At 44.6% G+C, this 16677-nt stretch overlaps 1 protein-coding gene across 1 annotated transcript in view; it reads right to left on the minus strand.

Annotated features, from left to right (window-relative positions):
• Positions 1-5839: 5839 nt before the first annotated feature.
• Positions 5840-16677, minus strand: part of sash1b (SAM and SH3 domain containing 1b) — a gene marked incomplete at its 5' end in the record, with an annotated part of 80322 nt that continues 69484 nt past the window's right edge. Inside the window, 15 exons of the mRNA XM_084181500.1 lie at positions 5840-5920; positions 6052-6183; positions 6557-7509; positions 10576-10703; positions 10942-11096; positions 11259-11465; positions 11531-11700; positions 11898-12036; positions 12223-12369; positions 12467-12541; positions 12956-13155; positions 13362-13640; positions 14153-14285; positions 16117-16218; positions 16480-16592. Of these exons, the coding sequence (XP_084037626.1) occupies positions 5864-5920; positions 6052-6183; positions 6557-7509; positions 10576-10703; positions 10942-11096; positions 11259-11465; positions 11531-11700; positions 11898-12036; positions 12223-12369; positions 12467-12541; positions 12956-13155; positions 13362-13640; positions 14153-14285; positions 16117-16218; positions 16480-16592 (2990 nt within the window). The 3' untranslated portion in view covers positions 5840-5863. The remainder of the gene's footprint in view (positions 5921-6051; positions 6184-6556; positions 7510-10575; positions 10704-10941; positions 11097-11258; positions 11466-11530; positions 11701-11897; positions 12037-12222; positions 12370-12466; positions 12542-12955; positions 13156-13361; positions 13641-14152; positions 14286-16116; positions 16219-16479; positions 16593-16677) is intronic.

Raw genomic sequence — 16677 nt, forward strand, 5'->3', positions numbered from 1 at the left:
CAGCCAGCAATTGTGCAAGTTCTCCCACTTAAAAAGATGAGAGGCCTGTAATTTTCATCATAGGTACACGTCAACTATGACAGACAAATTGAGGAGAAAAAAATCCAGAAAATCACATTGTAGGATTTTTTATGAATTTATTTGCAAATTATGGTGGAAAATAAGTATTTGGTCACCTACAAACAAGCAAGATTTCTGGCTCTCACAGACCTGTAACAACTTCTTTAAGAGGCTCCTCTGTCCTCCACTCGTTACCTGTATTAATGGCACCTGTTTGAACTTGTTATCAGTATAAAAGACACCTGTCCACAACCTCAAACAGTCACACTCCAAACTCCACTATGGCCAAGACCAAAGAGCTGTCAAAGGACACCAGAAAAAAATTTGTAGACCTGCACCAGGCTGGGAAGACTGAATCTGCAATAGGTAAGCAGCTTGGTTTGAAGAAATCAACTGTGGGAGCAATTATTAGGAAATGGAAGACATACAAGACCACTGATAATCTCCCTCGATCTGGGGCTCCACGCAAGATCTCACCCCGTGGGGTCAAAATGATCACAAGAACGGTGAGCAAAAATCCCAGAACCACACGGGGGGACCTAGTGAATGACCTGCAGAGAGCTGGGACCAAAGTAACAAAGCCTACCATCAGTAACACACTACGCCGCCAGGGACTCAAATCCTACAGTGCCAGACGTGTCCCCCTGCTTAAGCTAGTACATGTCCAGGCCCGTCTGAAGTTTGCTAGAGTGCATTTGGATGATCCAGAAGAGGATTGGGAGAATGTCATATGGTCAGATGAAACCAAAATATAACTTTTTGGTAAAAACTCAACTCGTCGTGTTTGGAGGACAAAGAATGCTGAGTTGCATCCAAAGAACACCATACCTACTGTGAAGCATGGGGGTGAAAACATCATGCTTTGGGGCTGTTTTTCTGCAAAGGGACCAGGACGACTGGAAAGGAAAGAATGAATGGGGCCATGTATTGTGAGATTTTGAGTGAAAACCTCCTTCCATCAGCAAGGGCATTGAAGATGAAACGTGGCTGGGTCTTTCAGCATGACAATGATCCCAAACACACCGCCCAGGCAACGAAGGAGTGGCTTCGTAAGAAGCATTTCAAGGTCCTGGAGTGGCCTAGCCAGTCTCCAGATCTCAACCCCATAGAAAATCTTTGGAGGGAGTTGAAAGTCTGTGTTGCCCAGCGACAGCCCCAAAACATCACTGCTCTAGAGGAGATCTGCATGGAGGAATGGGCCAAAATACCAGCAACAATGTGTGAAAACCTTGTGAAGACTTACAGAAAACGTTTGACCTGTGTCATTGCCAACAAAGGGTATATAACAAAGTATTGAGAAACTTTTCTTAATGACCAAATACTTATTTTCCACCATAATATGAAAATAAATTCATTAAAAATCCTACAATGTGATTTTCTGGATTTTTTTTTCTCATTTTGCCTGTCATAGTTGACTTGTACCTATAATGAAAATTACAGGCCTCTCTCATCTTTTTAAGTGGGAGAACTTGCACAATTGGTGGCTGACTAAATACTTTTTTCCCCCACTGTATATACATTTTACGGACACAGTATATTTTACATGAGTTATCTTGTTGTTATTAGTCCCACCCTTCAGCTCCATTCAACCCCTCCAATCTACAGTGAGGGAAAAAAGTATTTGATCCCCTGCTGATTTTGTACGTTTGCCCACTGACAAAGACATGATCAGTCTATAATTTTAATGGTAGGTTTATTTGAACAGTGAGAGACAGAATAACAACAACAAAATCCAGAAAAACACATGTCAAAAATGTTATAAATTGATTTGCATTTTAATGAGGGAAATAAGTATTTGACCCCTCTGCAAAACATGATTTAGTACTTGGTGGCAAAACCCTTGTTGGCAATCACAGAGGTCAGACGTTTCTTGTAGTTGGCCACCAGGTTTGCACACAGCTCAGGAGGGATTTTGTCCCACTCCTCTTTGCAAATCTTCTCCAAGTCATTAAGATTTCGAGCCTGACGTTTGGCAACTCGAACCTTCAGCTCCCTCCACAGATTTTCTATGGGATTAAGGTCTGGAGACTGGCTAGGCCACTCCAGGACCTTAATGTGCTTCTTCTTGAGCCACTCCTTTGTTCCCTTGGCCGTGTGTGGGTCATTGTCATGCTGGAATACCCATCCACGACCTATTTTCAATGCCCTGGCTGAGGGTAGGAGGTTCTCACCCAAGATTTGATGGTACATGGCGCCGTCCATCGTCCCTTTGATGCGGTGAAGTTGTCCTGTCCCCTTAGCAGAAAAACACCCCCAAAGCATAATGTTTCCACCTCCATGTTTGACGGTGGGGATGGTGTTCTTGGTGTCATAGGCAGCATTCCTCCTCCTCCAAACACGGCGAGTTGAGTTGATGCCAAAGAGCTCCATTTTGGTCTCATCTGACCACAACACTTTCACCCAGTTCTCCTCTGAATCATTCAGATGTTCATTGGGAAACTTCAGACGGCCCTGTATATGTGCTTTCTTGAGCAGGGGGACCTTGCGGGCACTGCAGGATTTCAATCCTTCACGGCGTAGTGTGTTACCAATTGTTTTCTTGGTGACTATGGTCCCAGCTGCCTTGAGATCATTGACAATATCCTCCCGTGTAGTTCTGGGCTGATTCCTCACTGTTCTCATGATCATTGCAACTCCACGAGGTGAAATCTTGCATGGAGCCCCAGGCCGAGGGAGATTGACAGTTCTTTTGTGTTTCTTCCATTTGCGAATAATCGCACCAACTGTTGTGACCTTCTCACCAAGCTGCTTGGCGATGGTCTTGTAGCCCATTCCAGTCTTGTGTAGGTCTACAATCTTGTCCCTGACATCCTTGGAGAGCTCTTTGGTCTTGGCCATGGTGGAGAGTTTGGAATCTGATTGATTGATTGCTTCTGTGGACAGGTGTCTTTTATACAAGTAACAAGCTGAGATTAGGAGAACTCCCTTTAAGAGTGTGCTCCTAATCTCAGATCGTTAACTGTATAAAAGACACCTGGGAGCCAGAAATCTTTCTGATTGAGAGGGGGTCAAATACTTATTTCCGTCATTAAAATGCTAATCAATTTATAACATTTTTGACATGCATTTTTCTGGATTTTTCTGGTCTCTCACTGTTCAAATAAACCTACCATTAAAATTATAGACTGATCATTTCTTTGTCAGTGGGCAAACGTACAAAATCAGCAGGGGATCAAATACTTTTTTCCCCTCACTGTATCTCTTAACACCATCCATATTGGATTTCTATTTGCCATATATTTTTAAAATGTGCTGTGATGTTTCACAAAAGTTCTGAACCTTTCTATTCTCAGTTTCTACAGGTTGTAAATTAAAGATAAATATTTTTGCTAAAAGTATTATATTATTGATCGATTGACTATGACTTTTCAAATCACCCAGTAGTACTATCTGCAGAGTTAGCTCCAGGTAAATGTTGCAATTCTTCAGCCATTCCTGGACCAAAACAAGCTACATATGGACAGTACCGAAATAAATGATCTAATGACGGTCTCTTCGCAGCAAAATCTGCAGAGATGGGAAGGTTGTATCCCCCATATACAGTGGGGAGAACAAGTATTTGATACACTGCCGATTTTGCAGGTTTTCCTACTTACAAAGAATGTAGAGGTCTGTAATTTTAATCATAGGTACACTTCAACTGTGAGAGACGGAATCTAAAACAAAAATCCAGAAAATCACATTGTATGATTTTTAAGTAATTAATTTGCATTTTATAGCATGACATAAGTATTTGATACATCAGAAAAGCAGAACTTAATATTTGGTACAGAAACCTTTGTTTGCAATTACAGAGATCATACATTTCCTGTAGGTCTTGACCAGGTTTGCACACACTGCAGCAGGGATTTTGGCCCACTCCTCCATACAGACCTTCTCCAGATCCTTCAGGTTTCGGGGCTGTCGCTGGGCAATACGGACTTTCAGCTCCCTCCAAAGATTTTCTATTGGGTTCAGGTCTGGAGACTGGCTAGGCCACTCCAGGACCTTGAGATGCTTCTTACGGAGCCACTCCTTAGTTGCCCTGGCTGTGTGTTTCGGGTCGTTGTCATGCTGGAAGACCCAGCCACGACCCATCTTCAATGCTCTTACTGAGGGAAGGAGGTTGTTGGCCAAGATCTCGCGATACATGGCCCCATCCATCCTCCCCTCAATACGGTGCAGTCGTCCTGTCCCCTTTGCAGAAAAGCATCCCCAAAGAATGATGTTTCCACCTCCATGCTTCACGGTTGGGATGGTGTTCTTGGGGTTGTACTCATCCTTCTTCTTCCTCCAAACACGGCGAGTGGAGTTTAGACCAAAAAGCTCTATTTTTGTCTCATCAGACCACATGACCTTCTCCCATTCCTCCTCTGGATCATCCAGATGGTCATTGGCAAACTTCAGACGGGCCTGGACATGCGCTGGCTTGAGCAGGGGGACCTTGTGTGCGCTGCAGGATTTTAATCCATGACGGCGTAGTGTGTTACTAATGGTTTTCTTTGAGACTGTGGTCCCAGCTCTCTTCAGGTCATTGACCAGGTCCTGCCGTGTAGTTCTGCGCTGATCCCTCACCTTCCTCATGATCATTGATGCCCCACGAGGTGAGATCTTGCATGGAGCCCCAGACCGAGGGTGATTGACCGTCATCTTGAACTTCTTCCATTTTCTAATAATTGCGCCAACAGTTGTTGCCTTCTCACCAAGCTGCTCGCCTATTTTCCTGTAGCCCATCCCAGCCTTGTGCAGGTCTACAATTTTATCCCTGATGTCCTTACACAGCTCTCTAGTCTTGGCCATTGTGGAGAGGTTGGAGTCTGTTTGATTGAGTGTGTGGACAGGTGTCTTTTATACAGGTAATGAGTTCAAACAGGTGCAGTTAATACAGGTAATGAGTGGAGAACAGGAGGGCTTCTTAAAGAAAAACTAACAGGTCTGTGAGAGCCGGAATTCTTACTGGTTGGTAGGTGATCAAATACTTATGTCATGCAATAAAATGCAAATTAATTACTTAAAAATCATACAATGTGATTTTCTGGATTTTTGTTTTAGATTCCGTCTCTCACAGTTGAAGTGTACCTATGATAAAAATGACAGACCTCTACATGCTTTGTAAGTAGGAAAACCTACAAAATCGGCAGTGTATCAAATACTTGTTCTCCCCACTGTATATAAAATAAATAAAAAATCATGAAATGATATGATCTATTCACTTGGTATGCACATTTTTGAGTCACAATTAGTGATACCTGCCATTGCACATTAATAATTTAATGAATGCAAGAGTTGAGATTTTGCCGGCTTGATATAAAATGCAATTGATTTTATGAATTTAATCTCTACTGTGAAATAATGTTATGTCATTTGAATGTTTTGGATGCTACCAAGACTAATTACATTTAATTAATGCATTTCTGGATTCTACTGAACAGTACTTTGTTTTTTAAACATAGCCAAAACCCCTCAGGAGAAGGATATTTCAGACAAGCAAAAGATCATCGCTGCAGTAGAACAGTACGGCACATAGACATTTCAGTTAGTATTGTTATAAATCATGTTTTATGTTCAGATGTCTCAGATTTTTTTATACATTTTAACTTTCCAGAAAAGGTACACTGAAAGACATTGTTTTGTATTGCTTTAATGGCACTCAACCGTACACAATATACAAATGAAAAAAATCAGTAGTCCTCAGTCACAGTATTTCATGTACACTATTAACATGACAGCTTGGCAACGTTCATATTAGTTTAGAATCAAACAGGGTTAAAGGTAAATTACTTGATACGACACCTCGATAGGAAACCCAGTAAGCTGCAGTCAATTATATTTGTGTCACTGCTGTTAGTCCATGCGCTAGGGTCTGTGGCTTTTGACACACCTGGGGGTATGGAGGATAGGAAAAGCCATTTAGAGCAGTGTCATTTAGATAATGCTACCCCGAGCTGAACTTATTTAAATGTTCTAAAAAATGAACAAATTAAGAGTGTAGTAGTATAAAAGGTCACTCACTGCCATGCGCTGCTGCTTGCGGAGCTGTGTGAGTCTGAGCTGGTCCATGGCATACATGGTCTCTGTTAGAGGCTGGTTCAGCTCAGTGGAGTACCTCTGGACCAGAGACTGGGGGATTCCATAGCGACCATACTGCAGGTGGAGATAGGTCAGAGTGAAACACTGGGCTTAAAGGGGCAACACTGTGTGTCTGTACCAAATGGCACCCTATTCCCTATATAGTGCTATGGGCCCTGGCCAAAAGTAGTGCACTATATAGGGAATAGGGTGCCATTTGTGAGGAAGCCAATGAATGTGTTGTGTACCCTTTTGCATGTAGACAGCACTGTGGATACCTTATGTAACTGAACACAGTAATTACATGGACACACATTGAAATGTATGAGCATAGTACTGCTGCTTAATCCTGAGTGAGCATAGTGCTACCATAGTACTTCTTAGTACTGCATGAGAATAGTACTACCATGGTACTACCACCAGTACTGTATATGTGGTGAGGGCGTACCTTGTCAGAGAAGGGCTCCGCTGTCAGATCTATCCCCTCTGACTCCAGTCTTTCCTCCAGGAGGGATCCCAGGTTGACCGACCTGACAGGCATAGTTTTCATTCCCCCAGCAGGCTGCGTCCTGTGGGCTTCAGACTGGAGAGGAGAATCTGCAAGGTCACAGTCTGAGCTGCACGGTTGGGTTGCTGCCTCTGTAATAACGTCATCCTTTAAAGAGGTGCCATTTAAAGAGAAGAGTTTACAGGCACTACCACCGTCACTGGTCAGTGCTGGGGGTGATAATGGTGTACATGGGTTTGACAGGAAAGGCTTGGCTGAACGATGCTTGGGCCTATGTCTTGGTGCTGGAGGGGATATTTTGAGGTGGGTGCGTGGAAGAAGGCCTGTTAACCTGGGAACTCCCATGTCCAACTCTAACGTATCAGACAGACCACTACAAGGTGAGGTGAGCAGTGGTTGTGAGGGTAGGGAGGATCCTTCAGAGTGTGTCAACAACTGCTGTAGGGCCTCCTCTTGTGTAGGGTAGCCCTGTCCCTCAGCCTTGGACATGGTGGTATGAGCTGGCTTCAGGCCTTCCAGGGTGTGGAGCTCAGTGGTGTGGAGGACCTGGTCTGAGTGGAGCTCCCCCAGGTAGAGGCAGGGTCTCAGCAGCCCCAGGTACTCACAGCTCCAGCTCCTCAGTGGCATGGCTCTGTGGGTGTGACTGTAATGGCTCTGGCTCCTGCCTGGGCTCAGAAGGTTGCAGCTGGTCATAGAGGCGCCTAGAGATGGTAAGGTAGAGGACTGGTGCTCTGGTCTGGTCTGTAGGGTGGTCTTGCTGGGGTGGGTCAGGGGGAGGCTGGTGTGGTTTGGGGTGAGGGGGAGGCCGGGGGACTCTGGGGATGGGAGGTGACTGGATTCAAAACCAGCTGAGGACCTGCTCATGGAAGAAGACGTCTTTTTGCCCGTCCCTCCTGAAACAAACAGGTACAGGTGTGTGCATAATGCAGATCATTTGTTACTTACTTTATTATATGAAGCTCTTTCCAGAGGAAAATAGAAATACATGAGTAACAGAAAATAAAAAAATAAAAGTATTTATTGAATTGTGAAAGTTGACTGGAATACAAAGCATGCCTGTCCAGTAGGAATTGATGGTGAGTGAAGTGAAAGGAGGCAGAAATAAGCAGGCAGACAGGTCGGTCTAGTACACCACCGAGCAGTTTATTCCATCCCCGGGCTCTCACTCGGACAGTGGCACACTTCAGAACTGCTCAAAGACTGTCGTTATGTCCCAATGGGTACCCTATTACCTACAGTGAGGGAAAAAAGTATTTGATCCCCTGCTGATTTTGTACGTTTGCCCACTGACAAAGAAATGATCAGTCTATAATTTTAATGGTAGGTTTATTTGAACAGTGAGAGACAGAATAACAACAAAAAAATCCAGAAAAACGCATGTCAAAAATGTTATAAATTGATTTGCATTTTAATGAGGGAAATAAGTATTTGACCCCCTCTCAATCAGAAAGATTTCTGGCTCCCAGGTGTCTTTTATACAGGTAACGAGCTGAGATTAGGAGCACTCTTAAAGGGAGTGCTCCTAATCTCAGCTTGTTACCTGTATAAAAGACACCTGTCCACAGAAGCAATCAATCAATCAGATTCCAAACTCTCCACCATGGCCAAGACCAAAGAGCTCTCCAAGGATGTCAGGGACAAGGTTGTAGACCTACACAAGGCTGGAATGGGCTACAAGACCATCGCCAAGCAGCTTGGTGAGAAGGTGACAGTTGGTGCGATTATTCACAAATGGAAGAAACACAAAATAACTGTCAATCTCCCTCGGCCTGGGGCTCCATGCAAGATCTCACCTCGTGGAGTTGCAATGATCATGAGAACAGTGAGGAATCAGCCCAGAACTACACGGGAGGATCTTGTCAATGATCTCAAGGCAGCTGGGACCATAGTCACCAAGAAAACAATTGGTAACACACTACGCTGTGAAGGACTGAAATCCTGCAGCACCCGCAAGGTCCCCCTGCTCAAGAAAGCACATATACAGGCCCGTCTGAAGTTTGCCAATGAACATCTGAATGATTCAGAGGAGAACTGGGTGAAAGTGTTGTGGTCAGATGAGACCAAAATCAAGCTTTTTGGCATCAACTCAACTCGCCGTGTTTAGAGGAGGAGGAATGCTGCCTATGACCCCAAGAATACCATCCCCACCGTCAGGTGGAAACATTATGCTTTGGGGGTGGTTTTCTGCTAAGGGGACAGGACAACTTCACCGCATCAAAGGGACGATGGACAGGGCCATGTACCATCAAATCTTGGGTGAGAACCTCCTTCCCTCAGCCAGGGCATTGAAAATGGGTTGTGGATGGGTATTCCAGCATGACAATGACCCAAAACACACGGCCAAGGCAACAAAGGAGTGGCTCAAGAAGAAGCACATTAAGGTCCTGGAGTGGCCTAGCCAGTCTCCAGACCTTAATCCCATAGAAAATCTGTGGAGGGAGCTGAAGGTTCGAGTTGCCAAAAGTCAGCCTCGAAACCTTAATGACTTGGAGAAGATCTGCAAAGAGGAGTGGGACAAAATCCCTCCTGAGCTGTGTGCAAACCTGGTGGCCAACTACAAGAAACGTCTGACCTCTGTGATTGCCACCAAGTACTAAGTCATGTTTTGCAGAGGAGTCAAATACTTATTTCCCTCATTAAAATGCAAATCAATTTATAACATTTTTGACATGCCTTTTTCTGGATTTCTTTGTTGTTATTCTGTCTATCACTGTTCAAATAAACCTACCATTAAAATTATAGACTGATCATGCCTTTGTCAGTGGGCAAACGTACAAAATCAGCAGAGGATCAAATACTTTTTTCCCCTCACTGTATGTAGTGCACTATGGGCCTTGGTCAAAAGGAAAAGGGTGCCATTTGGACTTAGCCTAATATATCTAGACCAGTATTACTCCTAGCATCAGAAGTGCTATGGGAAGATTGCAATGAGCTGTATTTAACACAGATTTTAAGGTTTCCTCAACTCTAATACACAGCTTATATTTTAGACATTTTAATAATTTGTTTCAGTCACAACTATGCATTTTGATGCACCCACAATTATTGTTGTACAAAAAATGTTGCACCCCCATTTTAACAAGTATAATTGAACCACTTAGTAAATCTTAATCTGAAATTATTTGCATAATGCAGGTCTGTATTTAGGCACATCATAAAATATTGTGCAACATATGAACTAGAAAAATATACACACAAAAACCTTGAGAGAAATATACAAGTGTGGAAAATACTCTGACATCAAACTCTCCACTGAGGCTGTTGACATTCACAACAGCCTTCCATATCAGCACCATTTATTAGGTTATACGTTATTTTAAAGACTAAAACCAAAGCAAACAACCACAATAAGAATGGTAGTGTTATCAAATAAAGCAAGCTTTCACAGTAAATATGTAAGTAGTACGGACAAGTATTTTATTTTTTACTACAGCTTATCGTCACACCTTTGGTTCAACAGTCACCATTTTCAGCAAATGCAAAACCACCATCACGCAGTACACTAAGACAGAACTATTCCTGTATCGGTCTAGAAACAGCCCTACAGAACACATACAGTAGTACAGGTCTCTGAAAATAATTTAGTTACTGAGTGAGTGTAAAAGAGTTAGCTGTCCTCTCCCAGTCTTCTCTACACAGGCAGAGATAGATACCATCTCATCAGTTCAGTTCTCCCCCGTTTTGAATGAAGGGAAAATGAATTCTTGCAACAACAACAAAAACAACAAAAAGAGAAGATTAGTGCCTGTATTCAAAAAGCTCTGAGTAAGAGTGCTGATCTAGGATCAGGTCCCCCTGCTGTCTATATAATCATATTCATAAGATCTAAAAGGCAAAACTGATCCAAAATTAGGAGCCCATAGCCTTTAGATAGAGAATTGAGGAGGTTGGAGAAGACCCATGGCAGCAAGAAGAGGATGAAGAAGAGGAGAGTCAGTGTCGAGTCAGGCTGTCGTTACCGTTCTCCAGATTCTCGTTGCTCTCGTAGCAGCCAGAGTCTCGTGGGGAGTCCCCCAGTGGGCCCCGACGGTCCAGTAACAGCTTCTCCTGAGAACCCCCTGACTGGCCGCTACGGTCCGGGTCGCTGCTACCTGTAGGGCACAACAACACCAGCAGAGGGACGTCAGTGGAACGGAGTCAAACCTGGTTTCCATATTTGAAAAAGTTCAATCAATTCCATTCCAGCCATTACAACGAGCCCGTCCTCCTATAGCTCCTCCCACCAGCATCCTCTGGTGTCTATGTGCGGGTGTGTTTCTGTACCAGCATCCTCTGGTGTCTATGTACGTGTGTGTTTCTGTCTGTGTGTCTATCAGTGTGTGTACTAACCGTCGTACTCCTGCAGTAGCTCGACAGCGGTGAGCAGCACAGCTCTGTGTTGAGGGTCTCCGATGTCCAGCTCGTCTAGATCCTCCTCTTCCAGAAGCTTAAAGGTATCCAGGTCCTCATAGCCGTTGAAGAGGAAAGTGGGCAGGTGCTCCTGGGGCAAAGGATAGGGGAAGGCTTTGGTCACGTAGCCAACTTATATAGATCACAAAAGGAGGAGGATATTAACAGTATTCAAGTGTGTGAGTGTCTACAATTACTGTAGGGTTGTTACTATGAGGTTGAGTGTGTGAGTTTGTCTGTGTTTATACTGTACTTTGAGGTTGATGCGTTCCAGGAGTTCCTCTACAGAGGTGGGTTTGGGCTGCCGTCCCTTCCTCCTCCGTCGGGTGCGTTTAGGTTTGTCTTCCTCCTCAGCCAGAACGTCCACGTAGATGAACTTAAAGGTTCCCACCTTACTGTTCAACAGGCCCATCCATGTCCCCATTGGAGGCTTGCTGATGATGTCAATGACATCACCTCTCTGCAAAACAAGAACAAACACTGTGATTGGTCCGTTTGGATAATGTGTGTGTGTGCGTTCGTTACCTTCAGTTTGAGAGAGTCAGTGTCGTAGGGGCTGGGGGTGAAGTCGGTGTGCACCGTGGCTCGACCACAGAAGGGTCCTCTGTAGGGAAGCTCATCCTCCTCTCCATCCTCAGACTTCACACTCTCTCTGTTGCTGTTGGAGGAGTCTGTGGTGCCCACTGTCTGACCACCTGCAGACAACGAGATGAGATGGTCATTCAAAGGAACTAAACCACATCAAGATCTATGGTAAATAAACATGCAATAGTTGTCTGTTCTGCCTGCTGTTTCACTTTGGAACTAAGGCTGAATATAGGCCACATATAAGACAAATAAATGTGGACCCAGACAGACCCCACACCTACCCCCAAACACACGTGGTACTTACTCATGGAGCTCTGTCCACTGAGGGAGCTCCTCAGGCTCTCTACTGACCCTCCAGCTTTCAGCTTGGGTTTCTCCAATGAGTCTGTGTCTGTGTGGCTGTGGGGGGACTGGGGCCCGCTGGACATACGGTCTGGGCTGGACTGGAAGGCAAGAAGACATGGTTACTACAGGTTTATTACATGGTTACTACATGTTTACTCCAGCTTAAATCTCTCGATCGTCATGAACCAAGTCCAACAAATTGCCACCAGGTACACGAGCTAGTGTGTAAGTACGGTTTGACCACTGGATCATTTTGCATACGATTTGCATCGAGTCTGACATACCTGTTCAGCGAGAGAGCAGTGGTATCTCTTGGAGATGCGTTTTCTCATGGTCTCTTTCACAGACTTCACTTTCTTGCCCAAAGAGATTCGATGGTTCGTCTGTGGAGACTTGACTACGCCTTTCACACTGGCATCCCCATCTTTGTTCTAAAGTTAGTATGAAGTATGGGAGGTCCGGAAACAAAGGCATTGGAAAACAAAAAAATCCCAACTCAATGATTCAAATGATTGTTAAACTACTTACAGTGAGTTCCTGATCTCTGTTGACCATGTGCAGAGACCGGTTGGTCAGATCAAACCCGCCAAAGCTACAGGTTCTCTGTGAAACAAAGGAATAAATCACCTTAAAAATATCACTTCCAAATGGAGATATTGACAGGTTCATTAATCAAGCACATAAGACAGTGTGGTTCATTGTGACAATAGCTTTGGACTGAGTGAACATCCAACCGGTCCTAGCATGGTCCCAGATCTGTTTGTGCTCATGCCAACTCAATGGCTGTCATTGTCAAGCCAAACATTACAATTCCGTAAGGAGTTGGCAAGGGAGCAGAAACTGTCACCCAGGCTGAACTGTCCCTGACTAAAGATATAGAGAATACACAGTCCATTCACTAAGTCCCAAACGGTACCCTATTCCCTATATAGGTCACTACTTTTGACCAGAGCCATATGGGTAGTGCACTATATAGGGAATAGGTTGCCATTTGGGATGCAGCCAAACGTTACTCACCCCATGGTAGCTGAGTGGGCTGAGTACTCTCCTGATCTCTCCATCCGTGACTGACCGGGGCATCCTGGGTCCATCCTCTCCACCACCAACCTCTATCTCTGACAGGGAGGAACCACTACCCCCGACCCCCACTGCCCTCACGTCCCCGCTGGGGCCTGTGTCCGGGTGTCTCCCTGGGCTACAGGCTGGGCTGGATCCTTCTACATCATCAGGTAAAAGGAGAGAACGTGCTCAACTCTTATCCTCTTGCTTAAACAAATGAAGGGTGCTTGGAACCAAAAATAGATCACATAAAAAAATCACTGGGATATAAGTAGCAATTGAAGCTTTGTTAAAATGTTGTCATAGCAACACATCTTAATAGAAAGGGTAATTTTCCTGAAGAAAATTGTGTGACTTGCTTCACCTGTCTTACTGAAGGCTGTGAACAGTCGCTGGGTGGCGCTGGAGACTGTATCCAGGCTGTGGGTGTGTGTGTTGCTGCTGCAGGTGTCCAAGGAGGAGGAGGAGGGGGAGGTGGTCAGGCTGTCCGAGTCTCGAAGGTCATAAGTCAGCTGGTCGCGCAGGGCGGAGGCCAGGGAGTCAACGTTGTGGCACCCCCCAGACTGCTTCTTCTGAACCCCAGAGTACAGGGACAGAGAGGACATGGCATCACCCAGGACAGGCCCGACCATACTCAGAGACTCTGGGAGAGACAGGGGAGGTGACAGGAGTAAGGACATGTTTGTGGCAGAGTCAGTGAATGTCAAAACAACGTGATGTGCAATGGATGACAACAACTCAACTTGGATTAGTAGTAGTAGTCTTTTTTTAAACAAGCTCTAGATAACAACAACAAAATAGTTTGTTGGGTATAGACTACAGACTATTTAAAGGTTCACATCTGCACCCTAATGGGACTTATCCTAATCATATCTGGTGCACTATGGTCTTGCCCTAATCTTCACCCTACACTCGTTGAAAAAAAGGTGCTATCTAGAACCAAAAAGGGTTCTCCCCATAGGAGAACCCTTTGAAGAACCCCTCTTGGTTCCAGGTAGAACCCTTATAGTTCCAGGTAGAACCCTTTCCACATAGGGTACCTCATGGAACCCAAAAGGGTTCTCTCCTATGGGGACAGCCGCAGAACCCTTTTGGAACCCTTTATTCTAAGAGTGTTCGGGCTTGTCGTAAGACTCGTGCAGTGACCCGTCTCACCCTCAGACCCAGGCTTCTTGGACTCGTCAATCCTGATGAGCTTCTTGCGGACCCTGCGACTGGAGCTGACCAGCTTATGGAGCCGTCTGAACGTCCCGGACTCCTCCTGTTCACCATCCGACAGCTCACATGACTGAAGATGACAGACAAACCGGGTTAGAAGGCCAGTATTGGGGAAGGAGATGAGACCCAGTTAAAAGTGGGTAAGGATGATAAAAAGAGTCCGTCAGTAGCTCTGAAGCTATTTGGAACCTATTTCAATGTTTATTTGACCTGTTTATAAGTAAAGTTTGTATTAGTACAATTCTTCACCCTTTCCGAGAAATGCAATTGGAACATAGCTCTATTATTGTTGAGGTAGAGACTGCATGCAGCATATGACCTCAATATGAATATTGAAGTATTAAACTGCAGTGTATACCTGCAGTCTATGTATAGGCACTGTGGTCAGCCTGTTTGACTCAGCGGTTTGTGCTAGAAAACGAAAGGTTTGCAAGCTGGAATTCCCCATCTACTTGAATGAATGTCAGAGGACTGAGCAGTTAGAAGTGTCAGACCAAAATACCATCTCATATTTAGGGCCTGGGACAGTGGTCAGAAAAAATACGTCAGTTTATTCACAGCGGATCAATAGTTTATGCACACCACAGCTAGAAACTCAGAAGCTTTCCCACCTCTTTTTATATGCTTATGATGACATACTGTATGTGCTGCAGCTAACCATAGAGTTAGTGAGAAATAAACCATATGTGAAAGCTACAGCTGTGGACCAGAGGAGAAAAAGAAACCATGGTTATCATTTCTTAAATATAGCCTAGCAGACATCTAACCACATGGGCTCATCTTGTAGTCTCTTGTCGCAGATCATCTCATCTTGGTGAGATGTGAGCACTTAAAATGTCCACCAAATTCAGGGGCTTTTATACAGGCTACATCATAGTATGCATAGCATCTTGAACCATTAAATATCATGCCTATTCTGCCTGAGGTACAGCAATGTCTAGAGCAGGCTTCATCTCGGCAAAAAATAGATCATATTCAAAATGTTTGAGAAAGCAATCTATTATTTACAGCACTATAGTTGTAAATTGTTCTTGAGCAAGCTCAAAGAAAGACACAAAGAACAGTTGTTCAGTTCAAAGTATTTTCTAATATTTGGCAGATAAAGTTGAAGTTAGAAGCTGTGGCTACAACATGGAGCCAAGAACTAGCAGGAAAACAAGTGACGTCTCCAGGAAAATTTGCATCAATTTCAAATATCGATTCAAAGCTCAAAAGCGCAAACACTTTGGTTTTGATGGGGATACACTACAAACAGAGAATTAGGTTGAAAAAAAGTGACAGTGGGAGGATAGAGAAAACGCCAGTGTGGAGAGATGACAGAGCGAGAAACAGAGTGAGGCCATCCAGATGAATCTGAAATATTTGGGCTGGACCTGAGCCCCCTAATCACCCCAACCATGCAGAAAAGAGCTGTGGCCTGCATAACACAGCACAGTGCTGAATCCACCCACTCACAGCAGCACAATAGGGGTTAGCAGGCGCTTTGACTGGGATGAATAGAGGACTGCCTGGATGGCCTGCCTGTTGGGAGAGGGCCTGGAGTGGGCAGGTTACAGGGGCCCCCGGTTCATAGAGAGAGAGAGAGAGAGAGAGAGAGAGAGAGAGGGGGGGAGAGAGTGATTAGAGAGAGAGTGAGAGAGAGAGAGTGAGAGAGAGAGAGGGGGGGAGAGAGTGAGAGAGAGAGAGAGAGAGAGAGAGAGAGAGAGAGAAAGGGAGTTGGGGAGAAAGGGAGTTGGGGAGAGAGAGAGAGAGAGAGAGAGAGAGAGAGGTGGGGAGAGAGAGGGAGGGGCATAAACACCTCACTAGCCTTGTTAGATGGCAGAACGATGAACTCATACTGTATACACCAAACACATACAGAGTGACAACACTTATATCCATGAGTTATCAGCGACACTTACATTGCAGTTGGAGGACTCGTTCAGGGTTGGACTGGGAGCATCAGGCCATTCTGTAAGATCAGTGCTGCAGGTCTGTCTGCTCTGGGTCTCAAACTCTTTCAGCTGTGAGGAGGAGAGGGGAGAGAAGAGAGGAGGAGAAGTAGACTCGATAAGTATCCAATATGGCACTATTAGAACTAAAGAAGCACAATAAATATGATATCAAATCAGACTTGTATTCCCTCATTATAAATCCTACTGAGATGCTCAATATCCAGTAACTGCAGATGACTCCTACAGTACATCGTGAGAAAAGAGATCCAGTACAGTATCTGGAGGGAAATACATCATACAGTAGGAAGACAGGAAGTGACATCATCATACCCTTGCCAGGGCCTCCTCCACGCTGATCATCTTCTCCTTGACCATCATCATCAGCTGGATGCGCTCTTCATCACTCATAGTGATGTCACTTGCTACAAAGCCTATGTCCTCACCTGGTAAACAGAACACTGTGAATTTAAGAAACCCCTTTTTCAAATGTTAGGACAAACAAACTGTTTGTGTTTTTAACTAATAGTA

This window comes from Coregonus lavaretus, assembly GCF_964263955.1.
Source record: "Coregonus lavaretus genome assembly, chromosome: 18".
NCBI classification, from domain to species: domain Eukaryota; kingdom Metazoa; phylum Chordata; class Actinopteri; order Salmoniformes; family Salmonidae; genus Coregonus; species Coregonus lavaretus.